Here is a 24978-nt window from a genome sequence, read left to right on the forward strand (position 1 = left end):
CTTTCATCCGCTCCCAGCAACCTTTCACACCTGTCCTCAGGTGACTCAGTGACTGCTGCTCAGCCACAGGTGTGCAACCTGAAGCATGACCTGACGGATGGTCATGTGATCTTCCTCCTAAAGAAAAACTGAAGACAAAGTAAAATGCATTTTCTCCTTTTTATTACAAAAAATGAAAAACAATGACTTTGGCTTCCTGTTTACGTTCAGTTACGATTTATCTTAAAGGAAAACAGAGTTTCATGCTGAGAACTGATGAGGATCAATGACTCCTGTCTGTGCTTTAAGTATAGCAGGAGTGCGTTAGCTTAGCATAAAGACAAGACGCAGAGGGAGAAGCTTTAAGAAATACACCAAGCAGCACCTCTAAAGCTCACTTACTAACACTCAGTGGGTCAATCTGTATGAAAACAAAGAAGAATTTGTGGTTTTAGGGAGAGTTACAAGCTGTAACCGTCAGCGTGAACAGTCAAACAAGAGCTTCGTGTTAATGAGCGAGCTTTAGTGAGAGCCAGGCTAGCTGTTTCTCCCTGCTTCTAGGCTTTATGCTAAGCTAATCACCTCCTGACTGTGGCATCCACCTTCTTACACAAAACTGTTCTTTTAAAAAAAAACTTCCTGTGGTGGACTCGAGCCCTGCAGGTAGTTTTGGTTTTACTCCTCCAGGTTTTCAGATTTGGGCCTCAACACCAATCATATGTCAGTGAAGGAAATGATGTGCGAGCTGGTGTGATAAGGACAGTATTCACCTTCAGAGGAATCTCAGATCTGAAAACCTGGACATATAAAACCAAAACCATCCCTGCGGCCGAACACCAGCAGAGGTCTGCTGTGATTTGAACCATCTTAAACCATAAAGCAACTTCCTGTAAACTGACATGAAACCTAAGGAGTATGCTGACCTCACTGATAACTGAAAACAACACAAAGGCTGGAATAATAAAATAAATGCACACAGAGGTATGTTAATCTGGCATTTTCAGTTCATGCACTATATTTGGACAGCTTCAATAAATATATACGGCCATGAAAGCTACGGCTGAACGATGAAAATACTGGAAACAGGTCTCACGTGTTCTACTACAAAGATTTGTCTTGGCACAGTTTTCACAAACCGCAGCGAATCAGATGCCGGAGCTCTCCATTTCTGCTGCATCGACCTCCGGAGGGCAGACGGAGATCTCGTGGAAAAACTCATCGTCCTTCAGCATGCTCTGAAACAAAGACGAGCAGAGACCACGGGGCTTGAGCTCAGGTTTGTGGTGACGCAGGTCGCTTCACTAAAGGCTCAGTGTCTCACCGTCAGATTGTTGATTCCCTCAGAAAAAGCTCCGATCTGGCGAACCGTCCCCTCAGAGTCCTCCATCTGCCAAACAGAGAGCCGGGCGACACGAATCAGACACAGAATGAAGGAACTCGTTCAAAATGCTTCCATCCAAAGACAAAGCAGAAGCTGAGGCGTCTCCGTACGTGTTCCAGGTGGTCCAGGGTCTCGTCGTAGATCCGGACGCCCCTCTGGAAGCTGCTGCTCTTCGGCATTTCGACGTTCATGGGGCAGACGTACTCCTCGCCATCGTCCTGACGTTTCTTCCTCAAAGTGCCAAAACTGCCGAATGAGAGACGTCTGGGCTGGAGGAGGAAGGAGGAGACAGTTAGTCATCGAGGGGTCTGCTGATAGGAAACTACAGATTTATCATTACAGCCGTGTTTAAAACTACCAAACATGCTCCAGTTCCAGCTTCTCACTTAAGGTTTGCTGCATTTCTCTTATCTGACAGTCAATTAAACATCTCAAGGTTTCAGCTGCTGGTTAACAAAACAAGAGTTCAACACATGACAATATTGACATTACTCTCATATCTGTCCCTTCAGTGTGAAGCTAAAGCCAAGAGGGAGTTAGCTTAGCATACAGGCTGGAAACACAGGAAGAGCTGGTCCAAAACCTCTACAAAAACTGACAAGTTGCTGTTTTTGTTTTTTTTACACCAGATAACGTGTTAATCTGTGGGTTTAAGAGTTGCTGGTAGGAGGATTTTGTTCACTTTGAGCAGAGCTGCACTTCACAAAATGTCCAACTGTTCCTTTAAGGAATATTGGCAGGTTAACTTACAATAAATGTGAGTAATTTAGTTCAAAACTGGACCACTTTCATGCTAAAAAGTTAAGCGTTAAAGCAGCATTTAGAGCAGACACAGACAAGCTAAGTGTCTCAGTGAAGCAGCTCCTGACGTGGACAATGAGGCCACATCGAAGGCTGAACATTTAAAACACCACAATTCATCAATAACAGACGAATCGAGCGTCGGCTGAGTGACCCACGGTGAGTTCAGTGTGTGACGTGTCCTCTGGCTGCAGCAGGACAAAAGAAAAACCAGTTGGACGGCATTTTACTCCGCGTGAGGTAAGTGAGGCTGATACCAGCGCGGTGACAGAGCGGCGTGTTTGTGACGCAGCGGACGGACACTTGCCTTGACCTTGGCGGTGGCGGTGAGGACGGCGTAGTCTGGGTTTTCCAGACAGTCCTGTTTGAGCCGCTGCGCCTCGGAGCCGATGAGCAGGTGGAAATGCGTTGCCAGGTGGCGTCTCAGCAGGGTTTTGTTGGGAGGAATGTTGAGCAGAAGGGCGAGCGCCTCCACGTTGAAGCGAGGCTCCAGAACCTTCGCAGCGAGCAGACGTTTGAGAGAGCATCATGGGGAGAGGTCAGAGCAGAAAAAGGGTTTTTTAAATACAAGTACACGCAGAGTACGAGCAAATCCTTCAGGCTAAACAATGACTACAGCGTTCGTATTTATTTGCACATTAAAAAATACAACTATTATAGAAAACAATGCACCCACATAAACCTACAAGTAAAAGGTAAGAAGCTTCTGCAGGAGAGACAGGAAGTTAAAAGCTCATTCAAAGGCCAGATTCATTTTATTTAATCTACAGGAAATAACATGAAATCCCCTGAAATACACTCAGATTGTGAGTATTTAACTATGTTTTTATCCTGATCATTTTGGCCTGTGTTACTTTACACTCAGTTAACCGTGTGCTCCTGATCGTGACCCCGCCTCCTCACCATCAGCCCTCCATGGACGCCGCTGCCCCTCAGGTTTGGAGCATATTCTGCCAAATCCACCGACCGCAGCCACTCCATCACTCTGTGGTTGGTCCACTGGGAGATCTCTGCTGGTGTCATGTTGTTCTGCAACACAAGGGAACAAAGATCCAGATTTCGGGGGCAGACACATCTGAAAGAGGTTCAAACCAAAAGGCAGGAGAAGGCTGTGGCTTCCTGTGTGATACCTCATCAGAGGGTCTCCTCCTGAGACAGCTGGGTTCGTAGGAGTTGAGGCGGAGGACCTGAATGGCCCTCTTGATGCTGAGATGATGGAGAACGCTGCCCACCTTCAGAGACAGCAAGTCCTCCTGGGAAACAGCCACAAAGACAGAGTCTTTGATCACAGCCACCATGATTTATTCAGAGGGGACGTTCAGTCACAATATAAAAGAATTTTCAGACCTTTTGCCTGAAAACTTTGTCACTTCAATGTCAGAAAGTTGGCGGCTCACCACTGTCATGTAGTGCAGCATGCGTCCGTCAACACGAGCCTCGTCAAAGTGACTTTTGTACTGCGGGAGGCCGATGTCGTCCAGCCACCCTGAACAAACACCAAGCACTTAATCAAAAGGGGGAAAGAGCATTTTTGTCATTTTCATTACGTACGATGGCGCCGCACTTACTGGTCACCCAGTTGTGGTCCAGTTTGCCCTTCAGGTCGTCGTCCTCAGACCCAAGAGCCTGCAGGGCCAGCTGGAGCTTCTTCCTGTGCAGCGGCTGCTTCATGCACAGCTCCTGATCAACAGAAGTCCAGGTTAGACGCAGGAGAGACGCAGGAAGTACAAGCAGTAATACCACAGTGTAGAAACAGTAAAAGTACTGCATTCAAAACTTTACCTAAGTACAAAAGTATTATCATCAAAATATAATATACGTCCTTCATAAGCTGCAGATACAGAAAACATTGTTTTCCTCTGTAAAACACCTGGGGCCTCATTTATAAAACTTGCTTACGCACAAAACGGGGCTTGAAAGTTGCGTACGCAACTTCCTACGCAAAGGTTGTGATTTATAAAAATAAACTTAGCGTGAGAATGTGCGCACCGGTACGCCAACTTTGATGCTTGCGTACGAACATTTTGGAGACGGGGAAACTGGCGGTGCAGATGGTGAGGTGGTGAATTGAAGCCAGATTGATCTCATACATTTAATGTCATCACATATCAGACTTATAGACCCGCGTAATCATAAACACCCAAGTCTGCAGTGTTATAGATGTGTTCCTTTAATGAGCCGTTAGGCCTACTACTGTATGCACAATGTTCATATATCATACTTCCATCTTCAAATGATACAGAGCGGTGGATGGCACTGATGGATTAGTAGTAATTCTGACAAGGTGTGTAACAATCATTCAATTTGCTGAGTAAGCATATAAATAGTGCGGTGACACTCGTGCGTAATGCTGCACAATGGATGCGCTGGCACTGCTGGAAGATCACGCAAATGGTAGGATCAGGATGGAGAGAAATTTTAGGGACCACGGAGATTTGCTGGCCCATGATGATGACTGGCTAATAAGCCGATTTAGATGCCCTAGAGCGGTGCTGTTGGATCTATGTGCTGAACTGGGCCCAGTGTTAGATAGACCCACCCGCCGGAACCGCGCCATCCCGGTGCATATCCAGGTGCTGACCACTCTGGGGTTTCTGGCGACTGGCTCCTTTCAGTGGGAATTAGCCGACAGGTAAGTGTTTGATATGATTAATATTATATAATGTTACATTGTCTGTCTAAAGCCCCTTTTGGGTATGATATAATTCAGTTAAATTGTGTCCTTAGGTCTGGGATATTTGCAGCAATGTCCGGTTTCCCAAATATAATCGACGCAATTGACTGCACTCACATTGCTATAAGGGCTCAGAGTGAAAATGAATTTGCTTATGTGAATCGAAAAAATGTGCATTCACTCAATGTACAAATTATTTGTACCTCGGACATGATCTTGACGAATGTAGTGGCACGGTGGTCTGGGTCAACACATGACTCATTCATCCTGACGCACAGTAGTGTAGGGATCTGTAATTTCTGCCACAGATCGCTCTGTGGCACTGGAACTATTCACTGCGGTGACGATGTGCCGCCACTCTTTTTTTTTTTTTTTTTTTCGTGACGCCACTACTGTGACCACCAAACAAAATATCCTTTCTGGCCTCCACCTCACCCACAAGCACCTCGATTTCAGTCTCCGTAAAATTTATTTTTCTTTTCTCTGCCATGATCGAACGTAAAATGCCATTGATCAGCAGGCGTATTTATATGCAAAGCCATTCATGAGGTACTTTGCATTGACCATTCATGGTAAAATGTGGGTGTGTCGGAGGCGGGATGTGAGGTGAATCCACCTGCGCAATCTTCCAGGTGGAGTGTGATTTATAAAGGGAAAATTGCGTGCTGGTGTGAGTACGCACGTTTTATAAATCCGAATATTTTTTGGCGTACGCCATTTTCAGCTTTTGGGCGTACGCACACTTTTAGTATGGATTCTACGCAATGTTTTATAAATGAGGCCCCTGAAGCCTTCACGTCCCGCCTGGCGGCAGCAGCCTCACCTTCTCCACATCGTGCTGCGACGCCTGCAGCAGCGTTTGTCCGGACTTGATCCAGCTCTGACACTGGGCGACGTACAGGCCGAGGCCCTGCTCGTGCAGCCACCCGCAGACTTCATCTTTACTCCACCGCGAGAAAGGAACATCAGCAGCACTGACAGAGGCAGAGAGCGAATATTGATCAAATCAGCTGGTACGGAGCAGCACTCTGCAGAGGCTACGCAGTATTATAGGTCACACCTGTGTGATACCTACCTGTGTTTACATTCACGTGACCAGCCGAGCCGAGGGCCGGCTGTGGCTCTGACTCCACCCCTCCTGAACTCCATCTCTGCTGCATCATCGAGGTTGAAGGAGGTGGAGTGACTCCTCTTCAGTCTGCAGGAGCGTCACATTATCAATGACCAAAACTAATCGTCCTTCACGACTTTAAACACTGAACCCTGAACGTTACCTGCCAAAGAACTTCCTGAAGCCTTTGGACTTCTTCTTGGCTTCAGGTGAGGACGGCAGATTAGTGCCATCGTGGGACTTTCGCTGAGGAACGCCGGCCAAGTCCAGGTGCTCTGTGCCTCTACGCTCCGTCTCAGCTGTAAACAAACATACATCCAGGTGAACGTGACAACAAGGCAGGATGCCTCAGAACAGCTTCAAACAAAGCTCCAGCACAACTACAGAAGCACCGCTACGACCCGACGTTAAACTAAAGGCTTTAAGAGGAGCAGCGTAACTGACACCACCCATGCAAAGACGAGTTAACCAAGAGAAATGCTTCCCAGCTTTACTGACAGAAAGCATCAAAAAGGCTTCACTGCAGATGGTCTGAAGTCATGGATAAGGGACAACTGGACAGAAACACCTCAACCCAGAGACAGAGGCTCCAGAAAACATCTTTTCAGAGACGATTTAGAGCAGTGAGTCCCAACATTTATCCCCATAGTTTAACTCTTATCATTCAGATGAGACGGTCAAAGAGGAAATCATTATTTGGTTGAACTGCAAACTGACGAGATGTGTAAAAATGCTGGGAACCACTGACTCAGAGAAAAGCAGAAGGCTGACAGCATGTGACCATCACTTCTCCTGCAGAAAGTGAAACGTCACACTGCAGCGTCAGCGCTGTGTTTATTCACATCCAGCTGTATGATCCAGAGCAGCCATACTGCCGGCCAACGAGCCCACTCTGCTCTACTGTACCTAACGCAGGCGCACTGGCACTCCGGCTGCGGTCTTCACAATTTACAGAGCCGTGAAAGAATTATGGGGATGAGTGACAAAACATTAACACGTCTCAAATCACTGAAAAATGTGAGAAATTCCAAGATGTCATAGAAAATAGGAGCTCAGTTCACCGAGGTTTGGAGTGCTGGCCGTCTGCTTGCCTCCACGCAGCTTGAAGAAGCCGCGGCCGAAGGAAGAGCGAGCCTTCTTGGTCCCGAAACTCCCGTCACTCGTGGCGTTTGCTTTGGTAGGAGATGAAGAAGCAGCTCCTGCTTTATTTTTGACCTATGAGGAAAAAGAATTTGAAGCAGAAAAGTCAGGATGTGTTCAAAGATGCATCATTTCAAGACAAGAAGGTGTAGTTGCACTATTTAACCACTAGGTGTCAAGGCAGGACAGGCTCATAAAGCGAGTCCTGTGATTGGTCGACATGAAGAAAAGCTAACACACTGTGAGTCATTCATTCAACCTGCTCACAGGGATAAACTCACATTCAAAAGGTGAAAATGAGAATGAACGAACACTCTGAGTTCAAGCTGCTGGAGATAATATGATTACATCAGACCCGTCTTCTTCTCTGCTGGGCAGTCAGGTGTCTGCAGTGTGTCCTGGTCTTACCTGGTCCGTGCTGCTGATTCGGGCTGAGCCGCCCGGCTGAAGGACGTCTGACGAACTGAAACAACACCAGTCAGGGTGAATGTCAGGAATTTATCATCTACACGGAAACTGACAATCTGCCTCGTAAGCCGTGAGCTGAGCTGACATCAGAATACAGTTAACATGAGAGGAAATAAAGCAGAAACAAAAGCGGTTTTAACAACATTCAGGAAGAATAACTCAATCTGAAAGCCTGGTTTTACCTTTCAGCTGCCTGTGACTGTCGCTCTCGGTCCAGCTCGTTCATTTCGGAGAGCACGGCTATACATGGAATAGACTGAGACGACAGACGGACAGCAGAGGGAAGACATGATTAATTGAACATATTTTCTCTACAGCAGAACATTTACACAGCTCAAAAAATAATAACCACAACAGAAGCTCTGGATTCCAGGGAGGAACGATTTCAGGGTGGGAGGCCGAAATTGAGCTTTTCTAAAGGAAGTCTACAGTCTGGGGTTCATCCTGTGAGAGAATTGTTTTGACAGAGGTTGTGTTTACCTCGCCAGAACTCCTTCCTGCCTCCCCCACCAACGCCAGCGTGACTTGATCCACCTCCATGGATACAGGAACCGGGGGATCATCTGGGATATCGTCATAGTCGTCCTCCTTTAACTTCTCTGAGCGAGGACAGTTAAGACAGTAATCAGGGATGTACAGCAGCTGGACGTTCATCCTCCTTCTCAGGCTAAATTAAGGAAAATAGGCCTTAAATGAGGTTTTTCTTGGTCTTAATAGGTGTTTCATCTGTTTGCTGTCACAGATCTAAAGAATAATGAGATCTTTATGTCTCAGCCTGAACAAAACGTGAAGCTGCAACAAAGCAAACTCAGTTTTCACGACACTTTCGATGTGTCAAAGAGCCGAAACGGTGACCTTTAAACAGAAGAAACTGTCCTCACAGAGAAGAAACTGCTGCACTGACATGACTTTGCCTTGTATGAAGGCAGGATTTAGTGTTTATAGTCAAGTCAGACTCTTGACTTCTTTATTTATATCTGCAGGAATATTCTAAATAAAAGGAAAGTTTTCAAAAGTCTGTCTCGCTCTGCATCGGATCAAATACTGACCTCTGCACATTTTTCCTAATTGCTGTTTGTACAATCTCGAGGACACGACAGCTGCACTCCGACTCTGTTTTGAAGGGGGTTAGTTTCCGCTCGGCAGCGTTGGATTGATAAAACAAACACAATAATGCATCATCTGATGTGATCTCTTTCTGTCTGCTGTGTGAGATTTTAAGGCCAACATCAGTATCGATGCAGTGAGAGCAATGTCAGTATTATGGTCAGTAAATAATGGAAGGTAAATAACAGGGAATATTAATGTTTGATCTTTAAACACAGCCTGACCTTTGACCTGCTCCTGCACTTTCTTGCACTTTGTAAGCGACTCCTCCAGCTCTTTTATCCGTCGTTCCTGGAGATAAACACACACGACGTTCCAGCTGTAAATCAAAGCTGCTGCTCGGACGCCGCTTACGACCCCAGCATCACTTCACACCGTACCTTCTCATCGTTGGACGACGCCAGTGACTCCAACGCCCTCTTCATCTTCAACACTTCAGTATCTGATAAAACACAAACAAAGTGATGCTTTACACTTACTTCAGCCTCCCCCGGCTCTGAAACCAGCCAGCAGAAACCAGAGATAATGAAGCCGCTGGGGCTCAGCGTGCTGGTCAGTGGAGCTCTTGTTTCAGCTTGTTGCTGCAGTAAACTCATGATTCAGTTTTCACCACAAATTACAAATATCAGGGGCTTTCTGAGTGTTTTAGCAGGAGGGCTACACAATTAAACCTGCACCAAACACTTGGTAATCTAATCCAAACCACGTTTATCTGCAGGACAAACCTCATGTCAACTCTGTGTGTTTGAGGGCAGAGTCGGCGTTATGGAGCATTTTAGTGTCATTCAGCTCACGGTTTTGGTTTCACAGCCCATAACTTAACTGTTTTGGTTCAGTTCAGCGATAAAGCTCTCATAAACCATGTGGACACTGTCTGTCCACAACAAAACGGTAGAGAGACACAGTTAGAGACCAGCTGGTGAACATTGTGAAGCGGCCCAAGAGCCGAATATTTCCCTTAAGAATCGTTAGAGACCAAAAACAGAGCTAAAAGAGATAAGCAACTGTTTGCAAACACAAATCAGTTAATGCAGCTTTTATGGAACAAAAACTATGAAGAGCATCATGTTTGATATTACGACAGATTATATATGGCTACAAAGGTAAATGACAACTTGCTTGTACATTGTTCTTTGCTAATAACAAAGACATTTCATGCGTTTGACTCTGATCTCGCAGGTATTTTAATAGTTTAAACCTGGATCTAAAATGAAGCCAGCCATCTGAATCCAGGACTCCGCCGTATACGAGTCAGAGGCCCACTGCATGGACACACTCTGGTTTTAGCTAAACGCTAATGAGTGGCTCTAAGTAAGTAATTACATTTGTAGGTTTGTCGCAGCCTGTGTTTTTTCTTAAAAGCAGACATCTGAAATCTGTAGTTTGACTGATTTGATGTTGTCAGTGTCTGAACAAACAACCAGTCCCTGACAGAAGACTCAATAAAAACCTATAATCAGGTTATACTGCACAGCACGTGTTTACAGGCAGACACGTATAAGAGACTCCTGTTTAAATAAATGGCATTCCTCCACCAGCGTGGATAAGATAAGACCAGCAGTGGGTGGAACAGAGGAGTACAACAGTCAGATATGTTTGGTATGGAGACGGCAGACAGGCAGGCAGATAACGAGTGAGTGAAGAAGTAATGGAGATGAAAGCGAGGCACCCGTTATTTCTTCAGGAGGTTGCTGGAGGGAGTTCTGGTGTTGTAGGAATGCAAAATGTCTATTTGTCTAATCCTCATAAACCCTTTTCTAATATCAGAGTCCGTGAAACCAGAAGCGCCCAGACATTATTAAAGCAGCTCCCACCTCTCTCTCCTCCCTCTGCTCTGCTGTGGCCCTCCACCCTCAGCCTGCTCTCGTCCTTCAGCCTCCTCAGCTCCACCTCCCGATCCTCCAGCTGCCTCTGCAGAAGCTGCAGCTCCTCCTGTAATGAGGGGAGATGTCAAGTCGTCATTCTCTCGTCGCTTTGAGGATCAGACTTCGGCAGACCGATAGAATCAGATGGTGGTCTGACTTGTCATCTACCGCCATCATCAGGTCAACGTTGAAATGCAACCAAACAGCTACAATGACATCAACATCAGCCTCAGCTGGTCTTTGTGTTTAGTGCTAATTAGCAAATAATAGCATGCTAACACAATAAACATAGATGATGACTGGGCTAACATTATACCTGCTAAACATCAGAAAGCTAGCATTGTCATTTAGCTAAAAGGGGACGCTAGCTTGGCTGTAGACTCTTGAACTTGTTTTAAATCACGGAAAGCTGCTTCAGAGCCACAGAAGATGTACCATCCTTTTTACAAGCTACGTAGCGCTCCTCATGATGGGTCAAATCAAGTGCCCCTTCATCACAACATAAGTAAGAATGAGTCAGTTAGTAGGGCAGCTAGCGATTCAGTTAGTTAGTTCAACCCCTGAACACACGGTGGGTCTTGTGAGATGATTCAGTGGAAGCTCATTCTATTCACCAAACCGTGAAAAACACAACTGGGCACACATAAAACTGCTACGAGACTCAAAGGTGCTCAAAGACATCACTGTGGAAAGAACGACGATTAACAAGATGTGTGTCCATTCAACGAAAACAGGTGCTGTTAGTAAGTAAGTTACCTAAAAGAGGATTTGAACCTGGTGCAAACCCTGAACCTGGTGCAGGTGGAGGCACTTACAGCGAGTGTGGTGAAAGTCAGGAAAGCAGTGTGCAGCAGTGGAGAAGGAGCAGGAGCAGAGGGCCAGAAAGGAGAAGACTACAGGCTGGAGATTAAACCTCGTTCACCTCGTCTCCAGTGAACCGCTCAGCGCTCCACTTTGGACGCTTGACAGGTTAGCATGTTGCAGAAAGATGTTACCATCACAGCAGAAAGGGAGGAGGAGGAGGCGAGAAAGGAGGTTAAGGGAGCAAAGAGACAATGTCATTTGAAATGAGAGCAATAAATTCAGATCTCCAAGTCAAATAGAAAATAATCAGGTGTCTGCTCGCTGGACCTTCAGCAGTGATCTGCACACACTCACTCTGGTAGCTTTGAGTTTCTTCTCACACTGCAGTCTTTCATTCTCCATGTCAGTCACCCTGAACCGCAGGTCCGTTACTTCCTGGTAAAAGCCCTGGGGAGGAGAAAAGAACTCCCATTACCCATTAAACTCAGAGAGAACGCTGCACTGGGGAGGTTTATGGAGACTGTGTGGGAGAGAGGTCTGATTCTTTAACAGGGGGAGATTTCCTGCCAAAAGCACCAAACATTACTTTCAGACTGATGTCCCACTGGGGAGAATCTGAGCAGCTCAGTCGGCACATGAAGACAGATCCTGGACTTAAAGGGAAGCGTCTTGGTCAATTATTGCGAAACTGCTTTTTACTCAATCAGCAGCAACAGTGCACGAGCCCTTTGGAGACTACATGTTATTTAAGTTCACCTCCACTGTTTTTCCTCAGTTTTCTCTCTTTTTATTTACAGGCTCGTGGCATAGTTATAAACTCGCCATGGAGTCAGCTGCTTTGTCCCAATTCATTACAACATGTTAACTATACACATTATGGATTTGATAGGTTTTACAGCCCAACAGACCATTTCCTCCTGCAGTTTATTTGGATTTGTTGCTACTGTGAGTCGCACCTCAATTTCTGAAGCAGATTTAGGAATATTTATTGTGAACAGACTAACTCCTATCACTAGTTGGTCACGCAGACTATGTGTGATGTCTGTACGTATGACTTATTGGTTGAGATTTTTGGCACCAACGCACCAATCAGGTGCTAAAGCTCAAACAAACACAGAAATCAGAAAATGCCATCATTGCTTACATGGGACTGACATGATGTGTCTTTTAGGATTTCCCTGAAAGCTTAATTGAGGCTAAAAGGAAACAAAAATAAACACAATCTGTTGCTTTCAATTCAGTCAACTCCCTTCACTGTCTGGAAACACCACATAATCCCCAAATATATGCCTCAGCGAGTGGATAAAGTGTATGGAAACTCTCACAGCCTTTCAGACCCTCGGAGGGGGGAGAGGTGGAGAGGTATGGGTATGGATGTGGGTGGGGGTGTTCTGGCAGGAAGCAGCTGCTGGAGCACAAGGGGTGTTTAAGCCCCTCTTGTAACCCTTAAGTTCACCCTGCAGCACATGACCGATGTGAGTCCTCCAGCCGAGTGAGACGGACCTTTGTGACTTTAAAACAATGGCCGTGCAGCTGCCAGGACTCAGAGTCACACATCACATAAAAGAAGGCGCAGGTGAAACTTCTCAGCTATCTCTGCTCCACTTTACACGTTAAGCACGGAGGTGTACCTCATTGTCTCTGTGGTCTCTCTCCACAGCCGTCAGCTTCAGCTTCAGACTGGACACCTCGGTCATCAGCTCCAGCTTCTGGGTCTCCAGTGCCGACCGATTCAACAGCTCCTGCAGAGCAAGACCCACAAAGCTGCTTTTAAATGCTACGAGGAGAGATCACAGTTTGGGATAACGGTTTCTGATTTATCTGCAGAAGAAAGTTGACTTTGTAGACGCCTTACCTGCTGCAGCAGCTCCTCAGTGGCATTTAGTTTCTCCCGATGATGCTCCAGGCAGGTGTCCAGGTCCCGAATCTTTTCACCTTGCACCTCCACCTGGTCTGTTAGAACACTTACCTGGATGATGGTGGGATATTAGTATTAGCACATGCTGTAAAACCACATAATCACCTAAAATATGATTTTGAAAACAGAAAATGTTTGGAAGTTCTGCATTTGGGACTAGACCTGTCATGACAGCGAAGCGTCATTTTAAAGGATGGTGATATCATTATGAAAAGACCCAAACCAACAATGAACTGACTCTACTACAAAGGACTGTCAGCCAGTGCCTGATATATCTTATTCCTCTTTGTACATTGTTGTCCTGAAACTACTAAAAACACACATCAAAGAGCCACATCTTTGCACCGGGTGACATGTCGTTTCTTCTGCTTTGTTGTCCTTGATGTAGCGGTTACGGCTATTCCTGTGTACACTTGGCCAATAAAGCCAATTCTTCTATTTCATGACCATTCACATGGACATTGCATGTCATATGGTCTGTAAACAACGTCCGTGTGATCTCTGTTTTGAGATTTGTGTCCTCGGTATGAATGAATGACTGCAGGGCTGAGAGCCACAAACAGGGCAGGGACATTGGAAAGTGATGAGAGACGGACCGTCAAATTGTTGGTTTTGGTTTTTTTACACAATAATGCTAGCCTTAAGCTTCAGCATAATCTTTTAAGTAGAATGGGATTCACTTGGAATAGATACGTGCATGTCATCTAAATTTGGTTGCAGTCCCACAATGTGGTCAAGCGTAATGCCAGTTTATGTAAGTCGGCCATGCCTTGAAGAATTCTGCAGCCGCTTATAGAAAAAGGGTACAGCTAACCAAAAAACAAGCCTTTCTCCTGCTCATCCAAGTATTCTGAAGGTCCAAATATTGGTGAAAAGTCAAGCAAAATTTGTAGAAGTTTTCATGCAAAATCATTTGTTCATCTATCAAAAATTTTCTGCCAAATTTGAAAATCTGTAGTTTTCCTAAAAGCTATTCTGCTGATTAACAGACAAACATACAAACCGACCAGCGAGACTGAGAATGAGGCCTCTCCGGTAGAGGTAATTACTCAGAAGGCAGCACAATACTAATTCATCGCCCATTCAAGAGTAATTGCTCTGCCACAATGACGAGTTTTGCTCACAAACCTGAAGAATAAGACATTCTTTGTCACTCTCCAGTCGTGACAGACGCTCTTGGTAAACTGCTTCTGTGCTGTGGCCGTTGGTCTGAAATGAGAAACAATACGTGTTGATTTGTGCAGTCGGAACAAATGACTGCATTTGCTGCATCTGTCGAATAATGTTTTCGACTGCTAATTCTGAAATCCAGCTCTGGATGAGGAGTCCAAACGGAAATACACACCAGCCTTGAGCCACACTGATTTTCTAATGGGTGCGTGCCACTTAAGTCTATAACCACATAACCTCCCTGACAATGAACTCACATGGTTTTCCCTTGAGGGGGAAAAAAACAGATATGAGAGTTGAGTTTTCAGAGAAACATGTGAGGGTCAACAGAGCTCTCACATGCAAGTGATTTGAAAATTGAATCAAAAGCAAACTCTTCTCTCAAATATCACACATGGAGAAATGAGGCTGTGAGGGAAGAAAAACAAGAGCCTGGGCCCGAGTCGCCGTGAGATGACAAGATGGAAACTATTTGCAGCAGGACTCCTATAGAAAATCCATCATTCACAAAGCGCGTCATAACAACACCTTTACAATAAACAGAGTCGCGTATACGCCACGGAGCGCTATCAACAGACGCAGAGCAGATCAGAGAACGTCACACCAGGCCGTGTCTTAAAACTGGACGGTGCACAGACATATTATCATGCAGACATGAGCTCCACCAAAAGGTAAAACGCGACACGTCTTCTGCACAACTGTAAATGCATCCAAGAAGCATCGGAGATGGATTGAAACACGGTAACACAGACAACCTGAGGAAGTCATCTGAGACAGAAAAACAGACAGAAGTCTGTGCAGTCTAACTTCTCGATAGCAGAACAAGATTCTTCTTCCCTCTGCAGCAGAAACGGCTGATCCATCATGTGAGTTATATGTTTGCTATACATCAGAACTTATTCAGAAAAGGTCACATCAAGGGCATCAACTTCAAAAACCACCAACCAACAAGGGAGCTTGCAAAATTTTCCCATCAAACATTTCTAATGCGATACTCCAATCATCTGGACTCTTCCAAAGTGCAGCTACATTATCACAGGTTCGTTAGCTGTTGTTCACCCGATGTCATGAAAGCAACAGGAGAAAGCAGCTCAGATGATTTCAACACAACTGACCCCTGATCAGCTAAATCCCTGAATGATCTGTGCATGTGAGAGTAACTGAGCAGCAGCCTTTGTCTAGCTAGCAGTCAGCATGAATAATCTGTATATAAATTCACACTTTTTTATTCAGTCTTTCTCATTTGGGTCCGATTCCTTCTTTGAAGCACTTTAAGTCTGCCTTGTGCGTGAACTGTGCTGTAATTGCAATCAGATTTGTGTCAATGGAGACACAAACGTACGGCCAAGTGTATAAAATCTCATCTGGATTTCATCTGACACTTGAAATGACAAACGTAAGGAGTGCCAGAGAGAAATGCTCCAATCATAAGAAACAGCACCTCAAGAGCAACAACACACAAAGAGCACAGAGTTTCATTTTAAGGACTCAGAGCAAACATTTCTGTCTAACGACATTTTACGATTTATTTTAACACAAAACAGTCAAAAAATACACGAAAGCTTTGTGAATGGATGTTTTTACCAAGCGTCCGTGCAGCCACTCTGCCAGCCCCTCAGCGGTGGAATCAGGGATCTGACATCGCAGGTTGTCCCGCTCCTCGTTGTCCATGAGCTCCAGCGCCCCTCGCAGGTCCTCCAGCAGATGCAGCACCCGAAGGCCACCCAAGAAAGGTGACGTGGGCGACTGGCAGTCAAACAGCCCGTTGGAGTAGTCCATGGCCTTGGAGCCTGGAGTCAGATGTGGGATGACAAACATTTTATTGATTTCACACAAATCATACAGTGACGTTGTGAAATGACTGGCAGCCTTTTCAAAACCAAAACCTAATCTGTTCTCACAGACAAAAAGGATTTACAGCCACAGACACATTTGGTGCTGATCTGAGGGGGCGGTGGGAGCGGCGTGACTAATGAGCCGAAGCTGTAAACTTCAGTTTTTAATGCAACTGTGTGTTTACTTCCTTCTTCAGGAATTGCGAGTTGCGTCTGTCGCCACAATCTACCAAATGTCTTCATCTGGTGTAGGTGCCATCAAACAAACAGAGCAGACACACAAACTGTGTGCAGGTTCACGAGCAGAGCTGAGTGCGCGCACAAACACAGGAATATACACGCATGTTCCTTCCATCAGACTTATGAAGCCGCTCATACTCGTCATTTTGTTTTATGAACCTCAAATGTCGGGAAATGGCTTAGTAAAGAGCTCCCATATTAAAACAGTCAAACAAACAATCAAGCAAAGACGCCTTATTTTTGATTTCTACCTTAACATATGGACTGTCTTCCTTTGAAAACATGTGACTGCTCGGTCTCCAGCATATGTGAGGTATGGACATTCTGCTCTCATATATACCAGTCTGTGTGGGAAAGGGCATGTTTGCACTGTTTATAGCTCCGGCAGCTGGAGTGTAATTCACTTGTTCATAGCAGCAGATTCAGAAAACAGTCGGCGCGCACACCAAATTCAATTTAGTAGAGATTATAATTCACTGCTTACCGCCGTTCACATATTTTATTTGATAGAGCATTTTAATTAAAAGTCATACATCATCTCGCCCGAGAACATTTAGTTTTTACACAACTTCTCTTTTACGCTACGGACAATGAGCATCTTTTAGCAATAACGGTACTCCTACTCAACATTTCAACAAGTCATATTCAGACACTTCTGGGTATTTTTTCCACTTCTTCTGCATAAACACATATTGGGAAAGCACATGTTTACAGTGATTCTATCAAACATCATGTGATACAGTATAATTAAAATCTTGTATCTGCACAAATCATATTTTCTGATTGTTCTTGGAAGCAAACGCAGCCGCGTGTTGACTGATGGTCCCATCCTGTGCTGCAGCCTGCTCCTCGCCATCTGTCATCTGTCTTAAATGTCAACCATAATGAAGATGTCCAGCAGTCAGAGAGGGAGCTAGATAAATAAATATCCAAACAATCATGGCTTCCCCACAGTAGCGAGGGAGTGGGGCTTGATGACGGCTGTGGTTTCTGCGGAAACAGGGGGGACCGGGGGATGTCACGTGATCAGCCGCCTCGCTCCCATTGGAAAGGTCAGCGCTATAATTACACACATCAGCGGAAAAGTAGGGACTCTGAAACTGAAGCCTGCTCTGCTCATCTGCAGCGGCACCAGTACCCGAGTGTGGCCAAACCTTCCCGAGCAGGAGTTTGTATTCCAAACTCACAGAGCTTGAATAATCATTAGTTTCCGTCACTGCGGGGACAATGGAAACTTTCATTTCTCATGGTGGAGGAATGCAGTGGAAGCAGAAAGGGCCAGTGAGCTGGCAGCACAGTTTCAGCATTATTCCAATCTTTTATGTATATTCAGGCAGATTAAATTAAACTGCAGGTTGAAGTAGAGGGAGAAAGGCACATTGTGTTACCGTCCACTGGATGTAGTATTCCCAGCTTGCAATTCAATGGTTTCCAGATGTGGCTAGACCCCATAGTATGCCATGCCCACTTTAAAAAAAAACCAAAAAAAAAAAAACTGCTATAGCCAGGTCTTAAATTCCAACCTTACCTGCAATGATCCCATCCATTTGCTCCAGGGCTGCTGCCAACATGTCGCTGGCGTCAGACATCATCTTGTGCTCAATGAATCTGAAAGAAGAAAAAAAAAAAGAAGTAATAGAAACAAGAGGGGGAAGATAAGAAGGATCCATAAAGCACCGCGCCAAAGCCGAGACATGAAGACTAACAGAGTCTGCTTCAAACTCACCCACCACAGACAGGGGATTCCCCAAAACTGACAGCAGACAACAAGATGAGAAAAGTGGGCGGCAAATAAACCTTAAGTCTGTGTTTATGGAAGTGAGACAACTTAAAAAAGGAGAATAAACGGCCCTCGTGATTCATTCAAACCAGAAGAGCAGCCCTCCTCCACTACTACTCTCAGTACCATTAAAACAAAACCAAAGACCACAACAGCTCACTAAACATGGCATCAGTCAGTGGCCTGGTCAGATTTTCTCAAGCTGAAATCCAGCAGGAGTCAGCTGCGCATAATCAGAATCCATATTAAAGTTGACAAAACAACAAATTTTAGACTTAGACTTTTACTTTATTGATCCCAATTTGAGAAATTCTTTTAAGAAAGCACACTTGGAATTTAGGAAATTGTGATTGTCACCATTTTCTGACATTATATGGCCCAGACTGTGAACTGATTCATCAATGAAATAATCATTAGTTATAGTGCTAGTGCCCGTTATTTCCATTGTTCAGAGCGCTGCTTTGCTCCTGCACAAACATCACTTTCAGACTACAAAGCCTGCATGTTTTTACATTTCAATTATCACTAATTTGGTTATGGTACAAGCTCTCATTCTTCCTTTTCAAATGGCTGCTGCATCAAATTAACCCTGCAGTCTGAGCCACAAAACACTGGCTGTCTAAAGGACAAAAACAAAGTGATCTCCTGGACTTATTACCCAGCAGGCCTTATTTCCGGCAGTCACGGGTGCTCATGGGTAGGCTCCTATCCGGAATAATGGCACTATTCTCCCAGGGGTCTCAGGCCTCGTAGCTCTGGCATGCTCGGCATCTCAAACTTTCATAACAAAGTTGGACAGTATCCCCATGACGGCTGTTTTCAAACACTCATCACATGTCTCTCCTTTACCTCCATTGACCATTTATCACTTCAAACTAAATCTGATTTGAGGTAGCATACAGTATGTGGACAGAGCAGCTAAAGTCCAGGACGACAAACATAAAAACAGTGGCTCTACTTGTTCCCATGGTACGGGGGCAGGGGCTGCAGGGTTTACTTCATTTCCTCCCTCTCTGGGGTCACAGTGTCACACCCAGCAAGGTAAAACATAATTAAACCAATGGTTTCAGTATGAGTTGGGGGCTGCTGTTAACACAAGGAGCCTTATTCGCTGCCTAATTTCTACATCACACTTCCAAAACATCATACACACTGCGGTGCATTTCCATAAACACAGTATGCAGTAGTAGTAGTAGTCTGATGACATCATGAAGTTTGAGCTCATCAGCTTCACTGATTTTTGGAAATACCTGTTTATTCTGAATCTGATGCAGCAACACGTTTCAAAGTCTGGGAAAGACGCTCCAAAAACACCTGTTTGGATCGTCCACAGGTAAACAGGCTGATTGATAACAGGTGAGAGTATCATGATTGGGTATGAAAGGGGCATCCTGGAAAGGCTCAGTCGTTCACAAGCGAGGACGGAGCGAGGTTCACCACTTTGTGAACACATGATTGGATGAAGGAGATTACTGCGTGGGCTGTTTTTATTTACGTTTTACACGTCGTCTCAGATTTTGCACCTTCAGGATTGATTCTGGTGTGGTAGACGAGCATTTCACATCATTCAAAGGAAGACAAAACAGGACTTCTGATCAGTAAACACACGAGAAAAGACCTCAGATTTCAAACTAAAACAAAGTGTTTCCAACTAAATTTTACGGTTCCCATGAGATATTCAGGGTGGAGGAATGCCACAGTTACACGTCTCACAGCAAACGTTTTCCTCCGCAGGTATTTCCATAGTTTCACTCTCACCAGGGTGGAAGCCGTATTTGGTCAGCTGCATGTTTCACTCCATGGGAGAAACCTAAAGCTTGTCCCTTTTCCATAAAGCCTTGTGTTGAGAATCCAAAATATTGTCTCTCTCTGTGTGAGTGCAGAAAACAACGAATGCCATGAAGAGAGAAACGCCGGTGTGTGCTCTCTTATGCTCTACTCAACTGTGTCATGATAAAAGCCACATCAAATCTGGTATCATGAGTCGCATGAGAAATCCCACTCAGTAGACTCTTAACGGTCGGGACGATTTCCAGCAGAGAATCACCAGAAATTACACGTGCCCTTGCTCAGGTCATGTGGCATTAAAGTTTGCCACGTTAACTAGTCTTCAGAAGTGTAAAACCAGACCCTTTAAAATGCCAGGCGGAGCAATTTTCCACTTCTTTCCGCATCAGCGATGAGCAGGTCATCCATAAAGAATTTTCGGGCCAAAACCTCAAGAGAGAAGCCCACAGATGAGGGTCCGTCTCTGCAGCCGCGTGAAGTAGTGTCTGCAATGATGATTGATGACGCCACAGCGTAGGAGTGAGCGCTACACACATTCCTTAGCAGGTTAGTTCTCCCGAAAACCAAACACTGATGCCTGGTACTGACATCCCCGCTGACCTATGTGACCCCCCTCCCACCACACTTCAGACAAAACTTTGAGGACTTTATTCTGTCTACAACTGGCTCAGAGTCAATTGACACTTTGAACAGACCAACAGTGAAATGATCCCACCAACAAGTCTTATCTGTGAAGCCATTAAAAACACTGATTTGTTCCCTCATTACCTCGACCATGGACGCTGTCATTTTGACTCAACACCACATAGACTGCCCTGCACTAAATGTGTGTTCATCCACCAAAGAAAATAGTCCCCAGTAAACGTGCCATTTTCTCCTTTTGTCAGGTCAACACACCGTCTCACTAGCCAGCGTTAGCTTACTGTGTAGCTTAATGTTCATACTACAAAGACATGCAGAAAAACCTTGAGGACAGACTTCTTTGTCCAAAATATGGCAATCACTGCATGCCCTCAATGCACTTTCTTTGAAGCTTGGGACAGAGCCATTGTGTTCCTGATGTAACGCTGACACGATCTTGTTAAAAAGACATCGGTGCCATCGATCTAAATGCATCTGACTGACAGCAGTGATATTTCCAAGTCTATTTTATAGAAAGGCACATCTGTCTGAAAGGCAAACTTGACATTCCTAATGCTGTAAGGTGGTTTTAACATCAACCAGATGGAGAGGAAGATATATGGAGGGGGAGGGACGCATCTGAAAAGAAAATAGGCTGGGATCACTTGACCCTGTGCTGAGTGGTCGGGGTCTACAACACACACTCACACACACATATACACAAACACACGGCTCTGACGGTGCCTGCTCCAATAGCTTCGTTCCAGCTGTGGTACAGATGTGCAGGTCAGAATCGGACTGGCTCAGAGTACTAATAGAGGCTGCATTAGTTGCTGAAGGACATTGCTATAAGCAGCAGCAGCAGTCAGGAGTTCAGAACTGCTTGTTGGATAAAAAGTAAGATTATGTCTCACTGTTTATGAGTCTGAGGCTTTCACTTTGAACTATTTGCTTTCTGCTGGTTTCAAATGACATCCCTTTAAATGCCAATAACGGTGTCCCACAAGGCACAATATTGCATCCCTTGCTATTTACATATAAATAGAATCTATTTTCCAGCTTCACATTGTTAAGGTGATCATACAGCCTTGTAAGTCATCAGTACCACTCAGTAAAAACCCCTTAGGCCTGCAGCTAACAATCATTTTTGGTATTGATTAAACTGCTGATTATTTTCTAGACCAGATTAATAATTTTCTCTATAGAACATCAGAAAACAGTGAAAAATGCCTGCCTTGTTCTGAAATATTCAATTTAAGATAACCTCTAACTTAAAGAGTATGGTTTGGCAGCACATTATTTATTATTTACAAACCTTAATTAACTAAACTTTCAGTGGTATTAACAGCGGAAGTTGTGCAGCAGTGGTATCTGTATGAGTCATTGTAGTAATGCGAGTAGCAGTGATGATGTAGCATAGTTTTAACTCCAGTACAGTCCAAAACCCAAAGATATTTAGTTGTGTATAAGAGAAAAGAGCAGGGAATTCTTGTATTGGAGAAGCTGGAATCAGAGTACATTTGTCATTTTTGCTTGAAAAAAAATGCAAATCAATTAATCGACTAACTGTTTCAGCCTTAACCTCAATCAGCCGCAGTACAGCAGTAATGGTTAAAGCAGTACTTGAAGAGGTAACTTGGATGTGAAGCCTTGTGGAAGACAATCCACGTGAAATCCAACCACCAGTCAAACACCCTGCCTTTCTGTTTACACTTCCCCCCCGAGACGGTCCAGTGGGCTCTTAGTTTGGGTTTCTGTGAGGTCAGACTGTTTGACAGAAACGACAGCAAAGACTTTAAACTAGTGTTTTATTTCGGCACAAACAGCTCTTTGTCTTTCAGAGACTCACATGATAGCGCCGCGACACTGATCCCAAGCTGCTGCACTTTTTCCATGTGGCCCCAACTACATCACAGTCAGAAATCACATTGGAGGCGAAAAAATGAAAGAGGATTGTGGAAAGGGGGAGGAAGAACTGAGTAAGAGATCACAGCCAGGCCAAGAAAAACTGCCTTTCATTGCTTTTGTTACAACAGGTCTTAGAAGAGAAGCGACTTTAAGCATGAAGTCTTATTTAGGGCATAATTTCTCAGCTGCAGCTGTGCACTCAGCCTCAGAAGATAAGTAAAATACTACGGGAGTAGCTACAATGAGGAAAACCATAAACGGGCTTGAAACGGAGGCATCCCCACACTCAGGAAGACCTTCACTCAGTCCTGTCAGGAAGCGTTTCCTGGCAGATTCTGGAGAAATGTCTTCCTCTCCGCCAGAAATTGCCATTTCCCAGAAATCTCAGCACTGACTGCACTATCAAAACTAAAAGCCGAAATCCCAAAAGCCACTCGTTTCCGCTCATATATAAAACCGGCCCTTTAATTATATTCCAGCGCGACAAATGTTTCAGATTATGCTGAGATTTTAATTCGATTTCAGAAGCATGTAAACATGCCAATATATCATGTGACTCGAAAGTGACACCTCCCTTCTTTCAAAATACACCACAAGAGTACTTGTACCAAGAATGCAAGGAATCCAAGTGTCAAGAAAAAAGGGTGGCTGAGATAGAAAGGCCCCTGTCGATTTTCCTGACACGTGGCTTCAAGAAAAATAAAGCTAAAAACGTCAGGGTCTGCGCCTTGTTGATTCTGCTGCAGGTCAAGTTAGCTGCGAATACAAACTAGTGGACTTTGACTGAGCAACAAACAAACGTCCAATGCGTGTGGAAGCAAAATAATTGGTGCTAGGAGATTAGATCTATTTATTTGTGTGTTAAACAATCAGTGAGCGATGGGAAACTGTGTTTTATTATGCGAATTCTCCCACTGTGACATCAGATATGGCTGTGCAAGCAAGTGTGCAGCAGCATGGATTTTCTCAGCGGCCAACCATGAGCAGCCAGAGAGCGGCTGGACACAAATATGGTTATTGTCAGAGAAGGAAATAAAATCCTTTGTTATGCTTTCAGTTCTGTGCCCGGAAGCTAAGACATCATCAGGCGTACGCAGAGTGGAGGGCTGCCAGCAGGTCATGCAGCGCCTCAGGTTTTTCCTGACCGACTGTACTCTGCAGAGGTTCACCCAAGCAAAGGCTGCACAAGTCTGAGACTGATAATGAAAGGCGCTGACACTGGACCAGAAGCAGCTTTAAACTGCTGGCTTTGTGTTGGCTGCCGCTGCCTCTTCTGCAGTAAACGTTGGTGGGAGCCAAACTGAGTCTGACTGGAGGTTCACCGCAGTGATTCATGATTTGGCTTGTACATTAATGGGCATGTGATGCATAAATTAGCTCAGGCTGTAATGCATGCAAGGTTAGCGTAATTCAGCTCACTAAAAGAAACTGCAATGCCCTGAAGAGCACAAAATCTGAGGAAATATGACTGTCCCTTAAGATTTCTCTTCTCTATGGATGTTATATGATGCGAATTAGTGGCTTTTGTTTATGGTAGAATCACTGTAGGCAAACAGCTGCATAAGCACTGAGCAGTGGTTAAGTAATACAGCAATTATGCCAAAAAAACAAACCAGAAAATAATAATTAAACACCACAACAACGCTGCAAGTCCTAATGGTGATAGCTATGGGAAGTCCTTCTGATACTAAAGCAAGAAAATAAAAAAATTAAACGCTATAACTTCACAATAATCTCGTTTAAGTCACCACACATACTGTAGCGCTGAATATTGCATGTGCCCATAGAAATTAATGATATATCAGACACTCAAAGCACTACTAACAAGGAAAAGGACCTAAACTCTGATAGTTCGTTAGCAAACACAAATATTTTTGTAATTAGCGACGTTATGTTTAATTAAAAGGAGTACAGCAGGAAAAAAGTGCGCATTAGCCCCGAGTTTTAACACAATTAAGCTAGCGGTCGGACGACGCTCGGACAAACAAATCGTTAAAACTGGCTCGAAAATTCACTCAAACTTCGGTGAACTTACAGTTTTCGACCGAGAAACGTGAGAAGAAAGACGGGGTCCTGCAGTCTCCGGTTGCTTTACTCCAAACACTTTTCACTGAAGCTTCATTGTTGGCGTTCACCTTCCCATTGAATTTCTGTGTGGACTGAAGTTTTCGAACCAGTTTAAAAGCCATTCTGAGCGGTGTCAAGACGGACAGACAGCAAGGCGAGGTCCGGAAGTGACGCCTTCAGAATAAAATGCCTCGACCGTTGGTAGCGATTGCCAACCTTCACCCAGCATCGGTAGTCAGATGTAACTAAGTACCTTTACTCAATACTCAGGGTTCTAAATTAACTTTTTTGATCACCAGCCAATGTGGCTGGTGACCTTCT

The 24978-nt window shown here is 44.7% G+C and overlaps 1 protein-coding gene across 1 annotated transcript; it reads right to left on the reverse strand.

The window, feature by feature from the left end:
- Positions 1-145: 145 nt before the first annotated feature.
- On the reverse strand, positions 146-24760 carry LOC143314878 (liprin-beta-1-like). The gene is made up of 25 exons (XM_076722168.1): positions 24626-24760; positions 18022-18101; positions 16003-16208; positions 14377-14457; positions 13186-13299; positions 12962-13072; positions 11685-11777; positions 10476-10593; positions 9042-9103; positions 8886-8952; positions 8035-8153; positions 7737-7810; positions 7495-7549; positions 7008-7161; positions 6110-6245; positions 5911-6033; positions 5659-5809; positions 3730-3841; positions 3559-3647; positions 3292-3414; positions 3065-3190; positions 2469-2657; positions 1471-1629; positions 1301-1366; positions 146-1214 (listed from the first exon to the last, which is right to left on the reverse strand). The coding sequence occupies exons 2-25, from the start codon at positions 18083-18085 to the stop codon at positions 1125-1127; spliced, it is 2682 nt and encodes an 893-aa protein (XP_076578283.1). The 5' UTR covers positions 18086-18101; positions 24626-24760; the 3' UTR covers positions 146-1124.
- Positions 24761-24978: the final 218 nt, after the last annotated feature.

The sequence above is a fragment of the Chaetodon auriga genome, chromosome 22 (genome assembly GCF_051107435.1).
Source record: "Chaetodon auriga isolate fChaAug3 chromosome 22, fChaAug3.hap1, whole genome shotgun sequence".
Lineage (NCBI taxonomy): Eukaryota > Metazoa > Chordata > Actinopteri > Chaetodontiformes > Chaetodontidae > Chaetodon > Chaetodon auriga.